At 35.1% G+C, this 18,633-nt stretch overlaps 1 protein-coding gene across 4 annotated transcripts in view; it reads right to left on the minus strand.

Annotated features, from left to right (window-relative positions):
- Positions 1 to 1,443: 1,443 nt before the first annotated feature.
- LOC121302742 (AP-3 complex subunit sigma-1) overlaps positions 1,444 to 18,633 on the minus strand; it is a 38,285-nt gene continuing 21,095 nt past the window's right edge. For 2 of the 4 annotated variants that reach the window (XM_041232910.1, XM_041232901.1), the window contains 3 exons: positions 14,999 to 15,106; positions 7,014 to 7,055; positions 1,701 to 1,786 (listed from right to left, as the gene is read on the minus strand). In XM_041232910.1, coding sequence (XP_041088844.1) covers positions 7,020 to 7,055; positions 14,999 to 15,106 — 144 coding nt within the window. In that variant the 3' untranslated portion in view covers positions 1,701 to 1,786; positions 7,014 to 7,019. Of the gene's footprint in view, positions 1,787 to 7,013; positions 7,056 to 14,998; positions 15,107 to 18,633 lie in introns of all 4 variants that reach the window. The other 2 variants (XM_041232891.1, XM_041232880.1) reach the window with 1 other exon arrangement.

Genomic DNA, 18,633 nt, shown 5'->3' on the forward strand with positions numbered 1-18,633 from the left:
TGTGCACAATGGTTGAAATAAATGCTGTACAACATGTCTTTTCTTTCAATGCCACTTGTTTACATCAGAAAGTCACTCCCTTTTCATTGTTAAAAGGTCAAAAAAGAACTATGTACATTTTCAATTATTAATTTCTATTTTTGTGGCACCTTCCTTTCCCCCTGTTTGAGCTTTAACAATAACAACAAATAACAATAACAGGCCCTAACACTGAACCTACAAAATAAGCTACACAAAATACTTTTAGTGCGGGCACACACAAGGCAAGAGTTCTTGAACTTATCTAGCTAATCATCCACTAGTTTGGGCTTATTTGCAATACTAAGAGCTTAATATCGTAAATGTTTATTTAAAAAGCACAAAGTTGACATTTTTGGCTTCATTTTACGTTGCCATGGAAAAAAAAAGTAAGCAAATATAGTGCTAATAAAAACAAACTAATTGTTTATGTCATGTAAGTTTAATAAAAAAAGAAGTTTAAACTTAAAAAGGGTCTGTGTACAACTTAAAGAAAAAATCTTAACGTTCTGTTAATAAAAACATTTAAAAATGACCTTGATTTTACAATCAAATTTTACAATTTAAAACATGCTTGTTTAAACATGGGGTGTATTTTATAATTCGCTGGATCGCCTTGTTTGTCTCCATCAGCATCAGGTCACAAAGAAAGTGCAGGCGACAGGCTGTAGTTACTGCGATGAATATTTACTATGTCTACATGTCTTCTGCAGAGAATATGGCTTTCCAACCCTCTCAAGGATTCACAAAATTGGTACGCATGCAGACCAATAAAGAAATGCGGACTTGTAGAAGACGCAAGTGTACTGTCAGTATATTTTTAACAGGAAAGCGTTTATAATAAAGGCAGAGCAGGTGCTCACGGTGTGAAGGTGAGCTATACATTCCTAATGTACAGATTATTCCAGGAGAGTGGGGGTCTACAGGGTTTGCCAACAATGCCTGCGATGAAAAAGTTATTTGATGCTAGAACTCTCAATTTGTTGCATAAATAATTATACTGTACAGTTTGACACATATTTCTAGTGTGTGGTAGGCAGCACTTCCTGTGCTTTGTTCAAAGCAAGTCCTTACTTATTACATTGAACCAGTTAAACCCCTGACCTATTAATCCTGGAATGGAACAGCACTCCAGGACAAAAATTAAGTTGTTTTAATACTTTATTACGTTGCAACAGAAAAAAAAAACAAAAAAACAAAAACAAAACACAACTGTTAAAATAACAAGCAAAGCAGGAAAAAAGGAAATAAAAATAATGCTTTGAAGGTTTAGAAACCAAACAATGTATATGTGAATAATTTGTAGAACTGGTTTTACAAAGTCCTGGAAATGTTTTAAATACTATATGATTTCTTTTAAAATACTGTAGCAGCCAAGACACAGCAACATGCCTTTTTGAGGGGCAGAGGAATGCAATTAAGAAAGCACACAATCACTTTCCAGTTCCTTAATGAAATCATTAAGCAAGACAAAATAACATTCATTTTCAATAAGATCATGTGCAAAAGAAAAAGAAAAAAAAAAATCACTCAGTACCTTCATTTATTTTCTGGATAATAAAAGTTAAACCTTTCTTTGATTTGGTAAACAGTTGCATCGTAAACATGTGTTAGCTCATGTGTACTGGAAGCAGCCACATTATTTAAAGGAGGGTAGGTTTGGCACTTTTATGCTGATATCTCCAATGTTTATATTTCGAGGCATTTCTGGGAGGTTCATATTCTTTACAGCAGACACAGCCCGGGCTGGAGCCCCTGCTAGACCAGCCTGCACACAATAGGAGGGTACAATTAGATCAAATACCATCCAAGGTATACAAATGCAAAACACTATAATACATTCACATACACAAGCAAACCTACACTGTGTAAAGCATAAAACAAAACACATACAAACATACATAAGTATGTCTACAAAACACTACTTGAAAAGATGCACATGCACATTTTAGGTGCCTTGTCTTATACCCAGAAAAAGCCAAGTCAAAAGATTTCACATTTTAACAGTAAACACTGTAGCCATCAAGACTACACTTATTTCCTACTAATTAAGGTGGAACCTTTATAGTTCTGATTACTGCTCCTGTAGCTAGATCAGGGTGGTCAGTTACTTTCCTTTATGCAATAGTGACCTATTTGTGTGTGGGTTTTTTTGTTGATTTTTCCAAATATTTCTGCAAAACATCTGTTCTTAACTGCATAAATGAAAAAGGAGACGTGGGTGAACCAGACATTTTTTTTTACCTTCACTTTTACCCTCTGTACATAGACTATGGTATATCGTATGCTAACCATACTGATTCATAAAGGGTACATTCGTAAACACAAGTTAACCATTTACAGTATGTTAGACTGAACAAAACAAGCTTAGGCTCCAAACCAGCAAATGGTGATAGTTGTCAGTTATCTTCAAGACTCTTAAGGCTAACCTTAAAAATCCTGATATTTTGGTATGATCTGTGACTTTATATTGTATAGAAAATATTTTAAAGAATCTATTGTGTAACTAAAAACACGTGGACATATCCAGTAACATATTTATTATCCATAATTATTAGCCCAACTTTAGTTAAAGCTTTAACAACCATAAAGATTCCACCTTAGAAAAAGAATCCGAGCGACGAGGAAGCAAAATGGAGGTCTCTCTGCTGTCACATTACACACAGATTTATCAGTGTCATTTTAATTTGCCGTGGGGCCAGTTACATCTCAAATAGTTTCCACTGCACTCCCATGCTACCACTATGCACAGATTGTAGTCTAAAGCTATGCAATTTGTAAAATTGTTCCTAACAGAACATTTACAAAAAAATGTGTTAAACACATGACCCTATTAAAAAAATGAGACTGTAAGAAACAAAGTACGTTAGATGTTTTATGGTAGGCAGCTGTTCAAGTCCCACAGACCCCAAAGAGATTACATTTCTTCCATTTTTGAGGAAAAATATATTATATACATGACTGTTTGGTTTCAATCTTCACGTAATGCAAAGGATGTGTCCGAACTAACCGAGCTGGGCAGTTAAAACCTTTTACTAGTTAGGTTCTAAGAATACAATGTGTGAGAAACGTTGATTCATACACTTGTATGTTTTTCATGGAATGTCTGTGGAGTAGACGGTAACTGATTTGTGCAATTGTTATCGTAACTTAATTGGACAGTTGACAATAGTCAACATGTTGTTTTTTTTCAGTATTTTGCTTGTACGTAACTCATATTTATTCAATTGAGTTATATGGCGAAAGTTAATCTTGAAATCGTAGTGAAAGGAAAGAAAAAATAAATATGAAATGGGGATGAAAGGGGTTTGAAATCGGTCCGGGACACTTATTGTGGTCTGGCTAAACTCTCCAAATCGCTTTGATGGAGGAAGAGACGCAAAAAGCATTCCATATAAATAGAGATGTAAAAATGCTGTACTTGTTGATATAATGGAAGTGGGAAGCATGAATCTTAAATGCAATTTTTAACCTTTGTAACATTCAAAAGTGGACTGGATTGCATACTTCAGATGGAACAGGATAAAATCAAGCTTTACAGACTGCACTGTGGCACAGATGGACACGTGGTACACTGTGCAAAAGCACATTCATACTGCTGAGAGTTTTGGAAGTTACACAAGTCAATAAAGAGTGCGATTTTATTCAACTGGTTTATGTAACTACAAAATTCTAAATCTATCATTAGTAATAGGGTTTCCAAAATATATTTGTACAGTCATGCATTCCATTTAATCAGTTCCATCAAATTCACAGCAAGCATACAACCACTACAGACTGCAGCCAAACGTGTTGCATCGCCCTATAGAATTAACTGATTTTGCTTCATATAGAAGAATGAAACCTGCTGAATAATGTTACGTTAACATTGTTGAATTGCATATCACTTTTTGGTTTTGATAAACTGAAAAATGTGATATTTCAAAATCTAACATGAAATACTATACTGTTATGGCTTCCAGTAGACTACTGAGATTTCATTTTATAGTTTCTTTAAATACATGACATTAAATAGAAGATTGAAACTATGTTTATAGATGATTTTTTTTTTTGATGATGATGTCTCAATCCTACAATTCTAGGTGATGCTAAACTTTTGTCCACAGCTGTACATTATGACTCATGCTGCACAGTCATGGGACATTTACTGGTAACTGGCAAGGGAAACAGTGCCATGCAAAGAATCTCAAAGGGTTAACTGAAAGAGTTAAAAAACTTAAACATGTATTTTGTAACACAAATATGTTGAAAATAAGCCAGCAAAAATACAATTACAGTTGTACGGTCCTATCTCGTGCTATGATTTCAATTCAATAAATGATAAATGTGCACGTCACAAATTTTGATTAACAGCTTTTTTTTTTTTTTTTTTTTTTGACATCTTTTTGAGATTTTTGAGATTTCCATTTCCCCACTGGTATTTCAACCAAAGAATCATTTGTTCTTTGGCTGAGAGAAGACTCTTCAGATATAAGCATAGTGGCTACTAATGGATAATGTCTTATAAACTGAATAATTAGTATTAATAATTAGTAGTAACTAAAATAAATAACTCAGACTTTGTATATTTTATTGAATTGAACCCTTTGGCTATTTTGTTCCAATGTCTACCAAGCTGGTATACATGCAAAGGCACTGGGTGTAATCAAAATAAGATAGAAGCACAAAGACAAAGCATTGTGTGTTAAAGAGGAATACTGAGAAGCAACACATAGCAGCCCATAGTGTACCTCTAATCTCACTACAACTCAAGAGCCCTCCAGAAATGATAAGCTACAATATTCCTGCATCTTTAAATATGTAATGTACTGTACTGTATTGTATTGCAGAGGGTTGAAGGTGTTTTAGAACAGAGTAGCACACTACATCACAGGCTACCAGGGGGCTGTTTGGCTAACAAAGGTTTACACTATCTGTTATAAATAACTAGATGGGATAAAGTGAGACTTGTGATAAAGACCTCCGGGTTTGCGGCCTTGTCTTCCTAACCTCTGGGGAAAAAAGGCAACACCATGTGTTTGTTTGATGCCGTTTGAACAACTTACAGCAGCGTACTACTGTAGCACACAGCTGCAGTTCAAACTAAAACTGCGGCATGCAATTGGGAATAATATACGAGGTAAATGTGCAAGGGCAGGAAGTCACAAGGTGGGAATATCTATTGTTCTGCTTTAGGAGAGCCTTGACCTTAGTTCCATCTTGTGATTCAAGAGACTTCATTACCATGAAAGCATATGCCTGGCTTCAATACCAGTACCCACTTAAAAAAAACCCACAGTGGGTGGCTAGAAAATAAAATAGTTAGATAACCTTTTTTTCACTAGAAACTACTCTGAAGTTGCTGCAGTTACAATTATATTTAATACGCGTGGTGTGTTTATAAGGAACTGGACCAAGTGACATTTAAAAACATTTATTTTTCTAAAACTCAGTATCGAAAGATGAGGTTTTTAGGAACAGAAGCAATTCAATAGAGGATAGCAAATCTTCATTACAATTTGCAAAAGCATGACAAAAGGCATCTAATGTCAGCAGAGTACTGACAATGACAGTCTGTGTAGTAAGTACTGGGATAAAGTCAAGTATGTTTTAGGTCAGTAGTTATTACTCCTGGCAACATGACTCAAATGGTGTTGGATGATATTGGAAATACTTTGTATTCCTTTTTCTTTTTACCTCTGACACACTTTCCCATCTAACGGAATTGTCTGACTTGGTGATTTGTGCTTCAGCCACATACCCAAGAGCACCCAAATAACCAGTTATTACTGAAATGAGTCAAAACACTCCTTAATTACCTTTAAACTCAAATGTTTCTGGGTTACAGTTACTACACAAACAACTTGCATTATGTTGTATAAACACACATCAATGTTCACTTTGACCCACCCTCCCTAGGAATGAAAACAAACTTTGAGCAAAGTTGGCTAAAAACTATGGCAGGGTTGAGTACAAAGACACAGTACACAGATTGAATTTCTCTGTTAATGAGTGTAATTTTGTGAACACCAGCACTAAAAGAAAACAAAATGAAGTCTTTAGGTATGTTAAATTTGAATAATACTATTAAGAGATTTTTATTTTCCAGGTGGTTCCTTAGATTTGAGATTGGTTTCCTAGGCATCTCTCTTTCACTAGATTGACCGAACAAAACAAAACAAAAAAACATGCTATCCAATCAGACTGACTGTTACCTTTCAATACATGAATTGCATGCATTTATATATATATATATATATATATATATATATATATATATATATATATATATATATATATATATATATATATATATATATATATATATACAATATTCCTGCATCTTTAAATATGTAATGTACTATACTAGGTTTAAATGTAGGTCTGTTATCTTCTTTCACTTTTTGATCCTTTAAAAAAAGGGAGTCATATTTTAATACAGCAAATTTTACTTGACGTCGGGTAGTCAACAAAGTAATTGCAGTTTCTTTAAACAGGATATTTGCCCAATGGCAAATATTGAAAAGCATTTTTACATTACAAGTCTAATCTGAAGTTTCTGCACCCCTCTATTGAAATCTGTGGGTCTACATGGTAGGCAAGTGGTTTTATGTTAAGTAATTAATGCTGGATATGTTGGCATCTATTAACCTGTACAGCAGTAAGCACTCTACTCGTGCCACATGGACTAACTGGCAAATAACCAATTTAAAAACCAGCCACATTCCAGCTGTAGGTTTGCTTTCTCTGCAATGCCAGAAACAAGGAAGACAAAGGCAGATGCAGCTCACCTTTAAAAAAAAAAAAAAAAAAAAAGTTGTAAGAGAAGCAAATACAGGGTAAGCTAAGGCAACAAATACAAAAAGTGCAAAAAGGGTAGCATGGTGAAGAAAATCTATTTCAGAATGTCATTTTTGGGTCATTTTTGTCATTTTGCTTTCTATTTGTTAGACTACCGTATAGCAACTACGTGGACAGATTTTTGGCTTTTGCTTTTGTTGGAAAGTCAGCAGTACCTGTATCTACCTGTCCTGCCTGGGAGACTGAAAGATAAAGGTCTGTAAGAGAGAAGAATGGAAAGAACTAGAAAAGTCAGGAATGAAAAGTCAGGAAATTAGGAATGATTCTTAAAGCACAAAGATTAAAAATACAATACATCCTACCACAGTAATAGGAGGAGGAATGTGACCAACCATAGACCTACTGACAAAACTGTGCATGTGTCACTTTGACTTTTTATTTTACTGTCTTGGCACAAAACATTTAAATTGAAATAGAGAACAACTACTAGCACAAATACTCATGAAAAGCAAGCATCAAGTACTGGGCAATGTCTATGCTCACATGGGGCTAAAAGAAAAGGTTAATACCTCATAGTTGGCTGTTATAATTAAGTATACGGTTGTAGTCAAAAGTTTACATACCCCAATGAAAATTTATAAATTTCTCGAAGACAAAGAACTCTTTTGTAGCAAAACTTTTGCTTTTGTGAATGAGGAAAAAATAGATGTCTACAATTTATTTATTTCAGCATTTTTTTGCAAAACTCCAGAAATGCTAATTCAGAAGAAGTATTCATACCCTTTGAAGCTATAATTGTATTGTCTACAAGGTGCTTGAAATGTCAATATGATAAAGCAGAGACTAATTCTAGAAAAGTGTAGAAAATGCGATTGTAGGTGAACATTCTTAGAGAGTATAAAAGGGTTAGGCATAGGATGATTGCTGTCATTACCAATAAGTCAATATGGGGGGAAAAGTAAAGAGCTATCTGAAGACCTTAGGCAGAAAATTATTTATTGTCATAGAGCTGGAGAAGTATACAAGAACATTTCCAAGCATTTGAGTATCCCAATTTCAACTATTGCTTCTATTAGCAAGAAGTACAAGACTCATGGTACTGTTACAACCCTCCCTCGGTCTGGAAGAAAGAAGGCTCTTTCACCAAGAGCAAGTAGACGAATTGTGAGGAAGATTAATAACAATCTGAGATTGACTGCCAAAGATATCACTATGTAACACAATTTTTGTTCCTGGGTAGTAAATGTTATTTCCCAATTGCTTATGCCTCAAAAGTATAGAAAATGGTTATTATTCCCCACAAACTTTGCTTTTGTGACCTGGACAGTGATATTTCAAAATATCAGTATTTCCAATGGGAAAACGGGCAAATGTGTGTCTTTTCGTTCACATAAAGTCAGAAAAAAACAACATATGAATCCAAGTTAACATGTATTTATACTAAAGTAATACAAAAATGACTACAAAAGATTTAGAAGTGAGTAGTTTTTCGAGATTTACGATTATACTGTAAATTTATTCAAAGTGAATTGGCTGCAGGTGGGAGTGGAGTTTCCATTTCAATCACAGGTCGAGTACTGCACGGTGAAGGACTCAATTTTCACAGGCCAAGGAAAAAGCCACTCTTAGGAAAACGTCAAAAGGACAACCGCTTAAAGGTTTGCAAAACACATCTGAGTTCTGGTCAAAGATTTTGTGGAGTGATGAAACAAAAAACCAATAACAAAAAAACCAAACCAAAACAAAACACAGAGCTACTTGGTCACACTTATAGTTGTTACGTTTGAAAAAAATAGTTTGGCGAGGAGCACAAAGAAAAGAACACCATACCTCCTGTCGAGCATGGAGATGGTAATATCCTTCTATGGGGCTGTTTTTCCTCTAATGGCAGATGGAAATTTAGTTCCACTACATAGTAAAATTGATTATTTAGCATACCAAAAGATATTAGCCAAACATCTGAAACCCTCCACTACAAAACTTGGTTTAACGCACAACTGGATGTTCCAACACAAAAACGATCCAAAGCACAAATCAAACTCTACTTCAGAATGGTTAAAGAAGAATAAAATCAAGGTTCTGGAATGGCCTAGTCAAAGTCGCAATCTAAATCTGATTGAGAATATTTGGTTTTTGTTCAAGGCTGTGCACTATAGAAGTCCTCGGAATTTGAATGAACTGGAATAATGCTGCGTTGAACAATGGTCAAAAATCACTAAAGAATCATGCCAAAAGCTCAATAACAAATACACTATTCATTTAAAATAAGTTATTATTGTTAAAAGGTGCCTCAACTAGCTATTAATTTAACTTTCCTCGTCAGGGTATGAATACTTTTGAATTAGCATTTTTGGAGTTTTGCAAAAAAAAATGCTGAAATAAATAATTGTAGACCTCTTTTTCTTGTAACTTTTTTCCCTCATCCACAAAACCAAAACTTTTGCTACAGAAGATTTTTCCTAGAATTATTTGTTTGAGAAAATTCTAGAAATTATAAAACTTCCATTGGGGAATGTAAACTTTTGAGTACAACTGTATACATTGAATATTGTCTCCTAAATGGTCATTTTATTTTATTGCTTGGTACTGTAATTAACTCAAATAAAGCTGGAAGAATATAATAATACATGCACACAGCAATTATTACATTGGAGCAAATAACCTTCACAAATCCAAAATAATTGTTTTCACAAGCTGTTCAATTAGACAGCAAGGTACAATTAGTGTTACAAATCTTAATTGCACAGATAGTTTTTGATGTAACTGCATTATATTTAATTCTTGCCTTTAGTTACACAGCCCCATAATACAAGTTATATTGCATTGAACAGTACCTTGATAGAAGCCATTAGCTATAGCAAGACTCAATATACTAGTACTATCTTTATTTGAAAGCACCAATCCTGAAGGAAGTCAAGTCTATGGAAGGTCCAAAGAGGAGAGAGGAGAACAGATCTGATGCTTTAGGAACAGTCAAAGACAAAGTATACATCTGGCATGAATGATTCAATGGTTTGGGATGTAGCGTTTTTGTTTTTAGTGTTGAATTTATAATATTTACTAGAGGACTTGAGTGTGGTTGACCACTGTCTACATGCCTAGAAGTGTTGTAAAACAGCCTAGGCCTGCGGATACTGAACCATATTTAAAATTAAAAATAAAAACAAGAATGTGTTGCTGCGGTTCTAAAATGGCACCCCCTACCTACCCTACCAAAGTTAACTGGTTGTCAAATGAATCAGTCAGAGTGGTATATAAAGTTACAAGCCATGCTAGTATGATGACATATTTGCACAGGTTGGAACATGTGTTAGCCAATGTGATTTCTGCCTCTATTCTTGCAATTTGAGAAGATGCCGGTAGTTAGATATCAATAAGTTTACTTAAAGCTACATTCTAGTGTAATTCACATTTACAGTCGCAGACAAAAGTATTTGGGCAGTTAAAAAACAAAAACAAAGCGATTTCTAAATTGTTCTACTGAAAGGATATAAAATTAGAGATTCAGCTTTATAATAAAACAACAAATGATTACATGACATGTATACAATGAAAAATAACATGCAAAAACTAATTTCATACTGACAAAATTATTTTGTGTGTCCACCCTTTGCTTTCTTTACAGCTTGCAGTGTGTTTTTTTGTATTTTGAAAATAGTTCCTGGCATTTTTCTAGAGATATTTTTGCTCACTCTTCAACACATACAGCTTTGAGTTCTTTAAATTGACTTTGGTTTCATTTTTGCAACAGCAGCCTTCAAGTCAATCCACAACATTTCCATGAGATTCAAGTCTGGGGACTGAAATGACCAATCCATATCAGCAATCTTCCTTTTTTTTCAGAAATTCTTTTGTAGACTTCGCAGAATGCTTAGGGTCAATATCCTGCTGGAATATAAACTGCCATGCAATAAGCCTTCTAGCAGTGGGTAACAAATGAGAGTGCAAAATTTCTTGCAATTTTCCAGCATTCATTGATCCTTCTATGATACAAAGGTTGCCAGTGTCTGAGGAAGAAAAACAAGCCAATACCATCACACAACCTCCTCCATGTTTAACACTGGGCATGATTTACTGTTCTTTAAATTCTTCTCCTCTCTTCCTCCAAAACAAACTGTTGCTTTCTTGGTGAAAAAAAAATTATATTTTGAATTCGGCTGACTGTACAATGTGGTTGTAGAAATCGTCAATGTAAAACTCCAATCGCTTTCTTTTGTGTTTTGTTTTTAGCAAAGGTTTGCATCTTGGTTTTCACCCACGGAGATTTATCTTGTTAAGGTATCCTTGAATTGTTCGCTCATGAATTTCTTGACCACCTTCTCTCAATTCTTATGTCAAATCTTTTGCAGTAATCTGAGGATTTTGCCAGGCTGCTCAAATGATTCTTCTTCCAGATTTAGCAGAAATTGTTCTTGGTCTTCCACACCTGGAGCTAGTTGCAGTAGTTCCTCTTCTCCTGTGTTTGTCAATAAGAGCCCACACAGTGCTTTTCAGTACACTGAGTCTTTCTGCTATCTTTCAGGTAGTTTCTCCTTTTTCATTTAGCTGTATCACTGCCATTTTGAGATTGTGTCTGTAGTCTTTAATTTTAACAATTGTCCAATTTATTTTTCAGCACTTGATGATTATGTATTTATTTATTCTATAATTATCAGGTGTTGGTTTTCAAGCATGACAATTGTCAATAATTAGCAATGAATGGGTTTCATATGAAATATGTTGATCGCCCAAATACTTTTGTCAAAGTATGAAATTTGTTTTTTGCATGCTATTTTTCATTGTATGCATGTAATGTAACAATGTCGTTTTATTAAAAATATATAAATCTCTAATTTATATCTTTTAATAGAACCAGACATTATAAAAATCACTTTCTTTGTGGTTTCTTTTTTTTTTTTTTTTTTTTTAAACTGCCCAAATACTTTTAGTTTGCGACTGTATACATACTGTAGCTACTGTTTTTTTCTCAAGTGCATGGTCAGATATGCTCTTTTTGAGTACTATGATGGAGATTAGCAGGACGTCATCTAAAATACACAAATACATTTAACTTAAATTAAATGTTCGTTTCCTAAATGTATTGTACCCTTAACTTTTTATGGTATGAGTGGTTCTAGTTGCACTCGCCAGAATTGCTCTTTAGTTCTAGTTGTTTGCCTCAGATGTGTGTAACCTAGGCTACAATATCAGCTAAAATGTCTTTACACAAGTACCAGCCAGTGCCATCTAGTGCTCTGCCATTTGTCAACAGTTTTGCTGGCAATATACTGCTGTACACTAGACGGTGCTGGTGCTTACTAATATAAAGACACTGTCTGATCTATCCTACATTATATATGTCTAAGACAGGTAACTACAACTGAACAGCAGCTCCTGGACTCCTCAGCACATACCTGCACAATATTTGAGTAAATCGCAATAAGTACCACTAAGAATAATTGCAAACATCATTAAAAGGCACTTGAACAGTAACAAAAAAAATTGTATTTGAAGCTACAGTACTTACTCTTACACATACTGTATTACTGTAATTTAGTAGCACAGCTAACACAAATCCTAATCTGTATAGTTTCGATAATGCCATAGATCACTAAAATAGATCTTTACCTAGGAATGACAGAGGCTGAGAAACAGGAAAGTTGGCATTTTTTTTGCTTTTCCCCCTGCACACTGTCAACACCAAGTGAAATCTAGTGTACCAGACAGTCTTGCAGTACAGATGGACCATGCATTATAGCTGTTTTTGCTAAAATATTGTTTAAAAATGGGCACAACCATCATCTTTATTTTTGGTACTTGTACCACTAATGTGTTTGCTTTCTTAAAAAGTTAAGATCTTTTTTTTTTTTTTTGCTCATAAAATAATGTCTATAAACTCTGCTAAAGTAATTATATATATATCTGCTGTGGAAGACAGCATGTCTTAAGAACCTAGTTGGAAAGTCTGTAGCCACTGGTATCTCACAATTCTCTGTGAACATAAGAAAGTTTACAAACGAGAGGAGGCCATTCGGCCCATCTTGCTCGTTTGGTTGTTAGTAGCTTATTGATCCCAAAATCTCATCAAGCAGCTTCTTGAAGGATCCCAGGGTGTCAGCTTCATTGTCATTGACAAGCTTTCTTGCTTGTGGGTTGTGAGTTCCAGGAGGAAACCTAAGTCACCCCACAGGATCATCAAGCCTTCTGTAGCAATACAGTGATTGGAAAAGTATCACTGTGACCCAGCATACATTAACTAAGTAGAAAATCGTACTCATGTTTTTGTAAATGTGAATCTATTATTTCTCTTGGAGTATATGAACAGATCCAAGTAATTTCTATTTTACAAAGTGTACTAATATAAATTTGTTTACAATGGTAAGTGACTGCTTCAGACAGTGGACTCCCAAAAGAGTTGTTAAAGATCAAGGCTGGACATGCCATCATGGGGATCCTGTCCTTGTCATCCAAGTCACAAACCCATTGGCTACAGGGAGGTTCCCTATTCTGTTGGAATGCAGACACTGGAACTTCAAGCTGGCAATGTTCGTAATAGTTCCATTTAGTAGAGTAACGAGCAAATGTTTACTAGAATGATATATGTGAATTCAATACCTAAAACAAATTAGTGAGCACGTCTGTGGCTCTAAAAGCAGCTAAAAGTATGGGCTGCTTCCCTGTCACTGCCATGCTGTGCTGCCAGTTGCTGAGGCCCTTTCTCTTTCAAGTGTCTCTCCTTCACTTGAACTATAATTGTCCAGACTGCTCAAAAGCTAGTTTACAGCACATCCAATCTAAACAAGAGGAGTCCCTCTCTCTGTCTTGCTAAGTTGTTACATGTAAACATATAAATAAGCAACCCTGCTCCATTTCCTTCCTTCCTTTTTTTGTGCCTGGTGAACTTGGACAACTACATTTCAGGATGTTGTACTTGTTAGGCCTTACCCTCATGGTTCTGTTACTCGAGAGGTTACAAACTTGCAAAATCTTCAGTGAGGCCAAGGGAAAATCCATACTGTATAGAACTGCACTAACTAAGATTATTTTGAACTAATATTTATATATATATATAATATATATATATATATATATATATTTATATATATATATATATAATATATATACACATACACACACACACACACATTTGCTAAAGGGTACAGAAGGACCTTTTTATTTTATTGAGTTACATGTTCCTATGTGTTGCTACAACTGTTTACATAAGGTGTGTGCATTGTTTTATTTTTTTTTTATTTTTTTTACATTTTTACCACTTTTTTAAACTTTTAAATTGCATTACCAGTCTCAAGATGGCTTCCCATGAACCCGCATGGACCTCTCAGAACTACATTTCCCATCATCCTCCTGCTCACATATGTAACAGATAGATTTACCAGTGAGCAGGAGGATGATGGGAAAATGTTGTTCTGAGCGGTCCATGCAGGTACATGGGAAGCCATCTTAAAAAATGTAGAAAAAAAAATAAATTTACACACCTTATGTAAACAGTTGTAGCAACACATGGGAACATGTAACAAAATAAAATAAAAAGGTCCTTCAGTACTTCAGTACCCTTTAAGGACCAAGTGGTGTATTGACATTTATGTAGGCAAATCAGGTCGACACACAAGAGAAATATTTGCTTATCCCAGTGCTTTAAAACAGCAAGTGAATCATTCAGGTTAGAATGTATATCTTTTATTTTATTTATTAACATCCTTGACTTAAGCACCATCAAATCTTACAAAACCTTTTTCTTTTGTTCTAAGAGAGGGAGGAGTTGCCTTATGTCCACAGATAAGAGATCAAACTTCTATTGGCCATCTGTGTACTTGCAGAGAATGTGTGATGCTGCCTTTTTACCTCTGATATATGGATATATGTAGGCAGACTGAACAGCATTCATTACATGCGCTTCAGGTTTGGAGAACAAACCTAGATTATGTACCGATGCTTGGTAAATCCCGACACTGATAGCTGATGCTTGACTGCTGTGGTAAAAAGTGTACATAAAAAGGAATCATCTAACTTAAAATTGCAGAAGAGGCAGAAATGCTAATGTTTTACAAAACCACACTGTGCAGAAATCACACTGAAACAATAGCAGAAGAAGCAGGAGCAGGCCTGGTGCCTTGCATAAGGGCATCCCAGGGAAGTGGGGACATGCAGGGTTCCACAGGCATGCCAGAGTAGCTACAGTGTCTGCTACACGGGCTCTTACCTCAGACTTCTCCATTTTGTTCTCAGCATCAACCTGAGTGACAATTTCATTCATATTCGTCTCTAGCACCATTCCTCCCATTACCATCTCAGCCAGGATATTGTGAACCTTTCAACAAAACAAAAACAAGAAATTACTCCACACTTCAGTGCTGTCGGTATAAAAAGCAAACACTGAAAATACTTTTCCCATATATAACAAGTAAAGAACAAAAAAACTAAACTTTTACATGTGCATTGTTGTATCTGATTAAAAAAAAAGTTTTACTTTTCATTTTAAAATGCATTCGTCTACCAATTAAAAAAAAGACAAAAAAAAAGGTTCTACACACCCTTAATGAGCAGTAAGGTCCCTGTATACTAACTACCAAAGGGACTGCCCTAAATGATCTTTCATTTTTTCATGCATTTTGTGCTTGTAAAAGACGAATCACTGGATCAAATTCCTCAATCCAAATAGCAAGTGAGGCATGGGGCAGCTGCTATACAGAGAACATCCCCATGCACTGCAGTGCAAATGGAGCTCAGTCCTGTCCTAAAGAAGACTGACTGCTATACAATTAGTACAATACAGAAAAGATCAGCATCATTTACAGTACAGTTAAGATGATGATATGCGAATGCTCAGGAAGACTGCTGTCAAACAATGATAAACAACACTTGCTTCTTTATACAAACCCTTGCTTTTATATCAGACAAACCCAAACAAAAAAGTTTGTCAGAATGGAGAATATTTAACAGCATATCCAAGGTCAGGTGGGTGAGAATTACAGCTTACAGGTGCAGAGAAGACATGTACTGTATGAGATATTGCCAGCTGTATTTGCTCATGTAACGGCTATGCCATCATATTGCTATTACTATAATCATAAGTACAGAATATCTTTACAAAATTAAAAGCTAGAGGATACTGTACAAAAAGAATGTATTTTTTCACATTTATCTACACAACCTACCCCACAACTTCCAAGTGAAAAAAAATATTCTAAAAATTTGTAGAAAATTAATTAAATAAAAACTGAAATAGCTTGGTTTGATAATGTCTACATAAGTGGGAAAAAAAATCCTCATTTAAATGCATGAAACTCTGAGGCACTGACAAAATGTGAAAAAAGTTCAAGGGGGTGTAAACACATATATATATACATATATATATATATATATATATATATATATATATATATATATATATATATATATATATATATATATATATATATATATATATATATATATATATATATATATATATATATATATATATATATATATATATATACATATACACATACACACACACACACACACACACACACACACACACACACTGCCAGTCAAAAGTTTGAGTACACTTGCTGGAAACTAGGTTTTTTTCATAATTGACAATGTTTTACGTCGTGTACGTTTCTGTAAATACTTGAAAATGAAAACACATGTTACAATATACAAAACAAAACATAAGGAGTATCAAAGCAATGTTCAAGAAAACTGAAAATTGTCTCTAAATCTTGGATTCCTCAAAATAGCCACCCTTTGTCTTAATAACAGCCTCACAAACACGAGGCATTCAGTTAACAAGTTTCAGCAGGAAATCACCCGACATGTCTTCCCAGCTCTTCTGCAGCAATTCCCAGAGATGTAGGGCACTTGTGGGTAGCTTTGCTTTGACTCTTCTGTCCAGTTTGTCCCATACAAGTTCTATGGGATTGAGGTCTGGAGACTGGGCAGGCCAGATCATTAGATTGAGTTGTCCTTCAGTTTCCTTCTTCGCCAGATAGTTCTTGCACAACTTTGAGGTGTGTTTCGGGTCGTTATCTTGCTGAAGAATGAAGGACTTCCCAACTAGCTGTAATCCTGATGGAATGGCGTGCCTCTGAAGTATGCTATGATAGCCATGCTGGTTGAGCTTGCCATGGACTTGGTAAAGATCACCAACTCTGTCACCAGAAATGCAACCCCAGACCATGACACTGCCTCCTCCATGCTTGACAGTGGGAACCACACATGCAGAACTCACGCGCTCACCCTCTCTGCGTCTTACAAATACTCTGCGGTTGGACCCAAATATTTCAAATTTTGAGTCACGGTCCATAAGACCGACTTCCACTCCTCAAACGTCCAGTTTCTGTGTTTTTTGGCCCAGGCAAGTCTCTTCATCTTATTCTGCACTCTTAACAATGGTTTCTTTGCAGCAATTCTTCCAGTTAGGCCAGCTTCACGCAATCTCCTCTGAACAGTTGATGTTGAAACATCTGTACTTCTAGTAGCATTTAGCTGAGCTTGTATTTCAGGGGCAGTTAATCGCCGGTTTTGCAGACTTGTGACTCAAATGAACTTATTCTCTGATTCTGATGTCACCCTTGGCCTGCCTGACCTTGTTGGCTCCTCATGAGTGCCAGTTTCTTCAAATCGTTTGATGGTCTTGGCCACAGCAGTTACAGACGCTTGCAAAGTTCTTGCGATTTGTCTTAAAGATTGATCTTCATTTCTTAAAGCAATTACAGACTGTCTTTTTTCTTTTCTTAACTGAGTGTATTTTGCCATTTTCTGCTCCCTTCTATTCAGGAATGACAAACTTGTGTCTATGCTACCTATATTTATAGTAACCATGAACCCTCACCTGTTAACAATAATTGGTGACGAAAGGTTAATTAGGTAACATGCTAGTTAACTCAGAGAACACTTTTATACTTAGGCCAGTGTTCTAACACCGTATTATACACATTTCAGACTTTTAACTGACTTGGGCTTCAAAATGAAATCCCCTTGCTTTGGTTAACCATTTCATTGAAATTGACAAGATTTACATTTTCATTTAAAAATTAAATTTCTGAATGCAGTTCACTTATGATTATCAGCTTATATAAGTACACATATCATATAATGAAATATTAAGTGTTTATAAACAAGTTTATACAGTTACAAACATAGATAATCATGAAAAACCTGGTTTCAAGCAGGTGTACTCAAACTTTTGACTGGTACTGTGTGTATTATGTATTATGTATTTATATATATATATATATATATATATATATATATATATATATATATATATATATATATATATATATATATACACACACACACACACACACACACATACAGTGGCTCTCAAAAGAATTCACCCCCTTGGACTTTTCCAAATTTTTTTGTGTTACAACATAGAATCAAAATGGATTTAATTGGGAGTTTTTGCCACTGATCAACACAAAAAAAGTCCATAATGTCAAAGTGAAAAATAAAAGCTACAAATTGTTCTATATATATGTGGCAGAGCAAAGCTCTGCCCTTTTTAAATTGGCAGGGATGGGGTTAACTTCCCCTACCTGCCTGGGTTTTTTATGTTCAGGTGGCTGGGGTTGATTAGGTTAATTAACGATCAATCAGTGCCCAGCCACCTGACATAAAAGGAGGTCTCTGCTTTTCATTTGGGAGGAGGGAGCTGAGGAAGCAGGTTGGGTTTTTTTGGTTGTTTGGAAAATTTGAATCCAGTGAAGGCATTGCCCAGCCTGGAAATTGTTATTTTTGTAAGTTTTGCTTTTTTTCTTTCTTTGTGTTTAAATTGCTTTGTTTTGGCCCTTGTGTCCTTTCATTTTTGTGTTTATTTATAATAAAATAGTTATTTTTTTGAAC

Source organism: Polyodon spathula, chromosome 2, assembly GCF_017654505.1.
Source record: "Polyodon spathula isolate WHYD16114869_AA chromosome 2, ASM1765450v1, whole genome shotgun sequence".
Lineage (NCBI taxonomy): Eukaryota > Metazoa > Chordata > Actinopteri > Acipenseriformes > Polyodontidae > Polyodon > Polyodon spathula.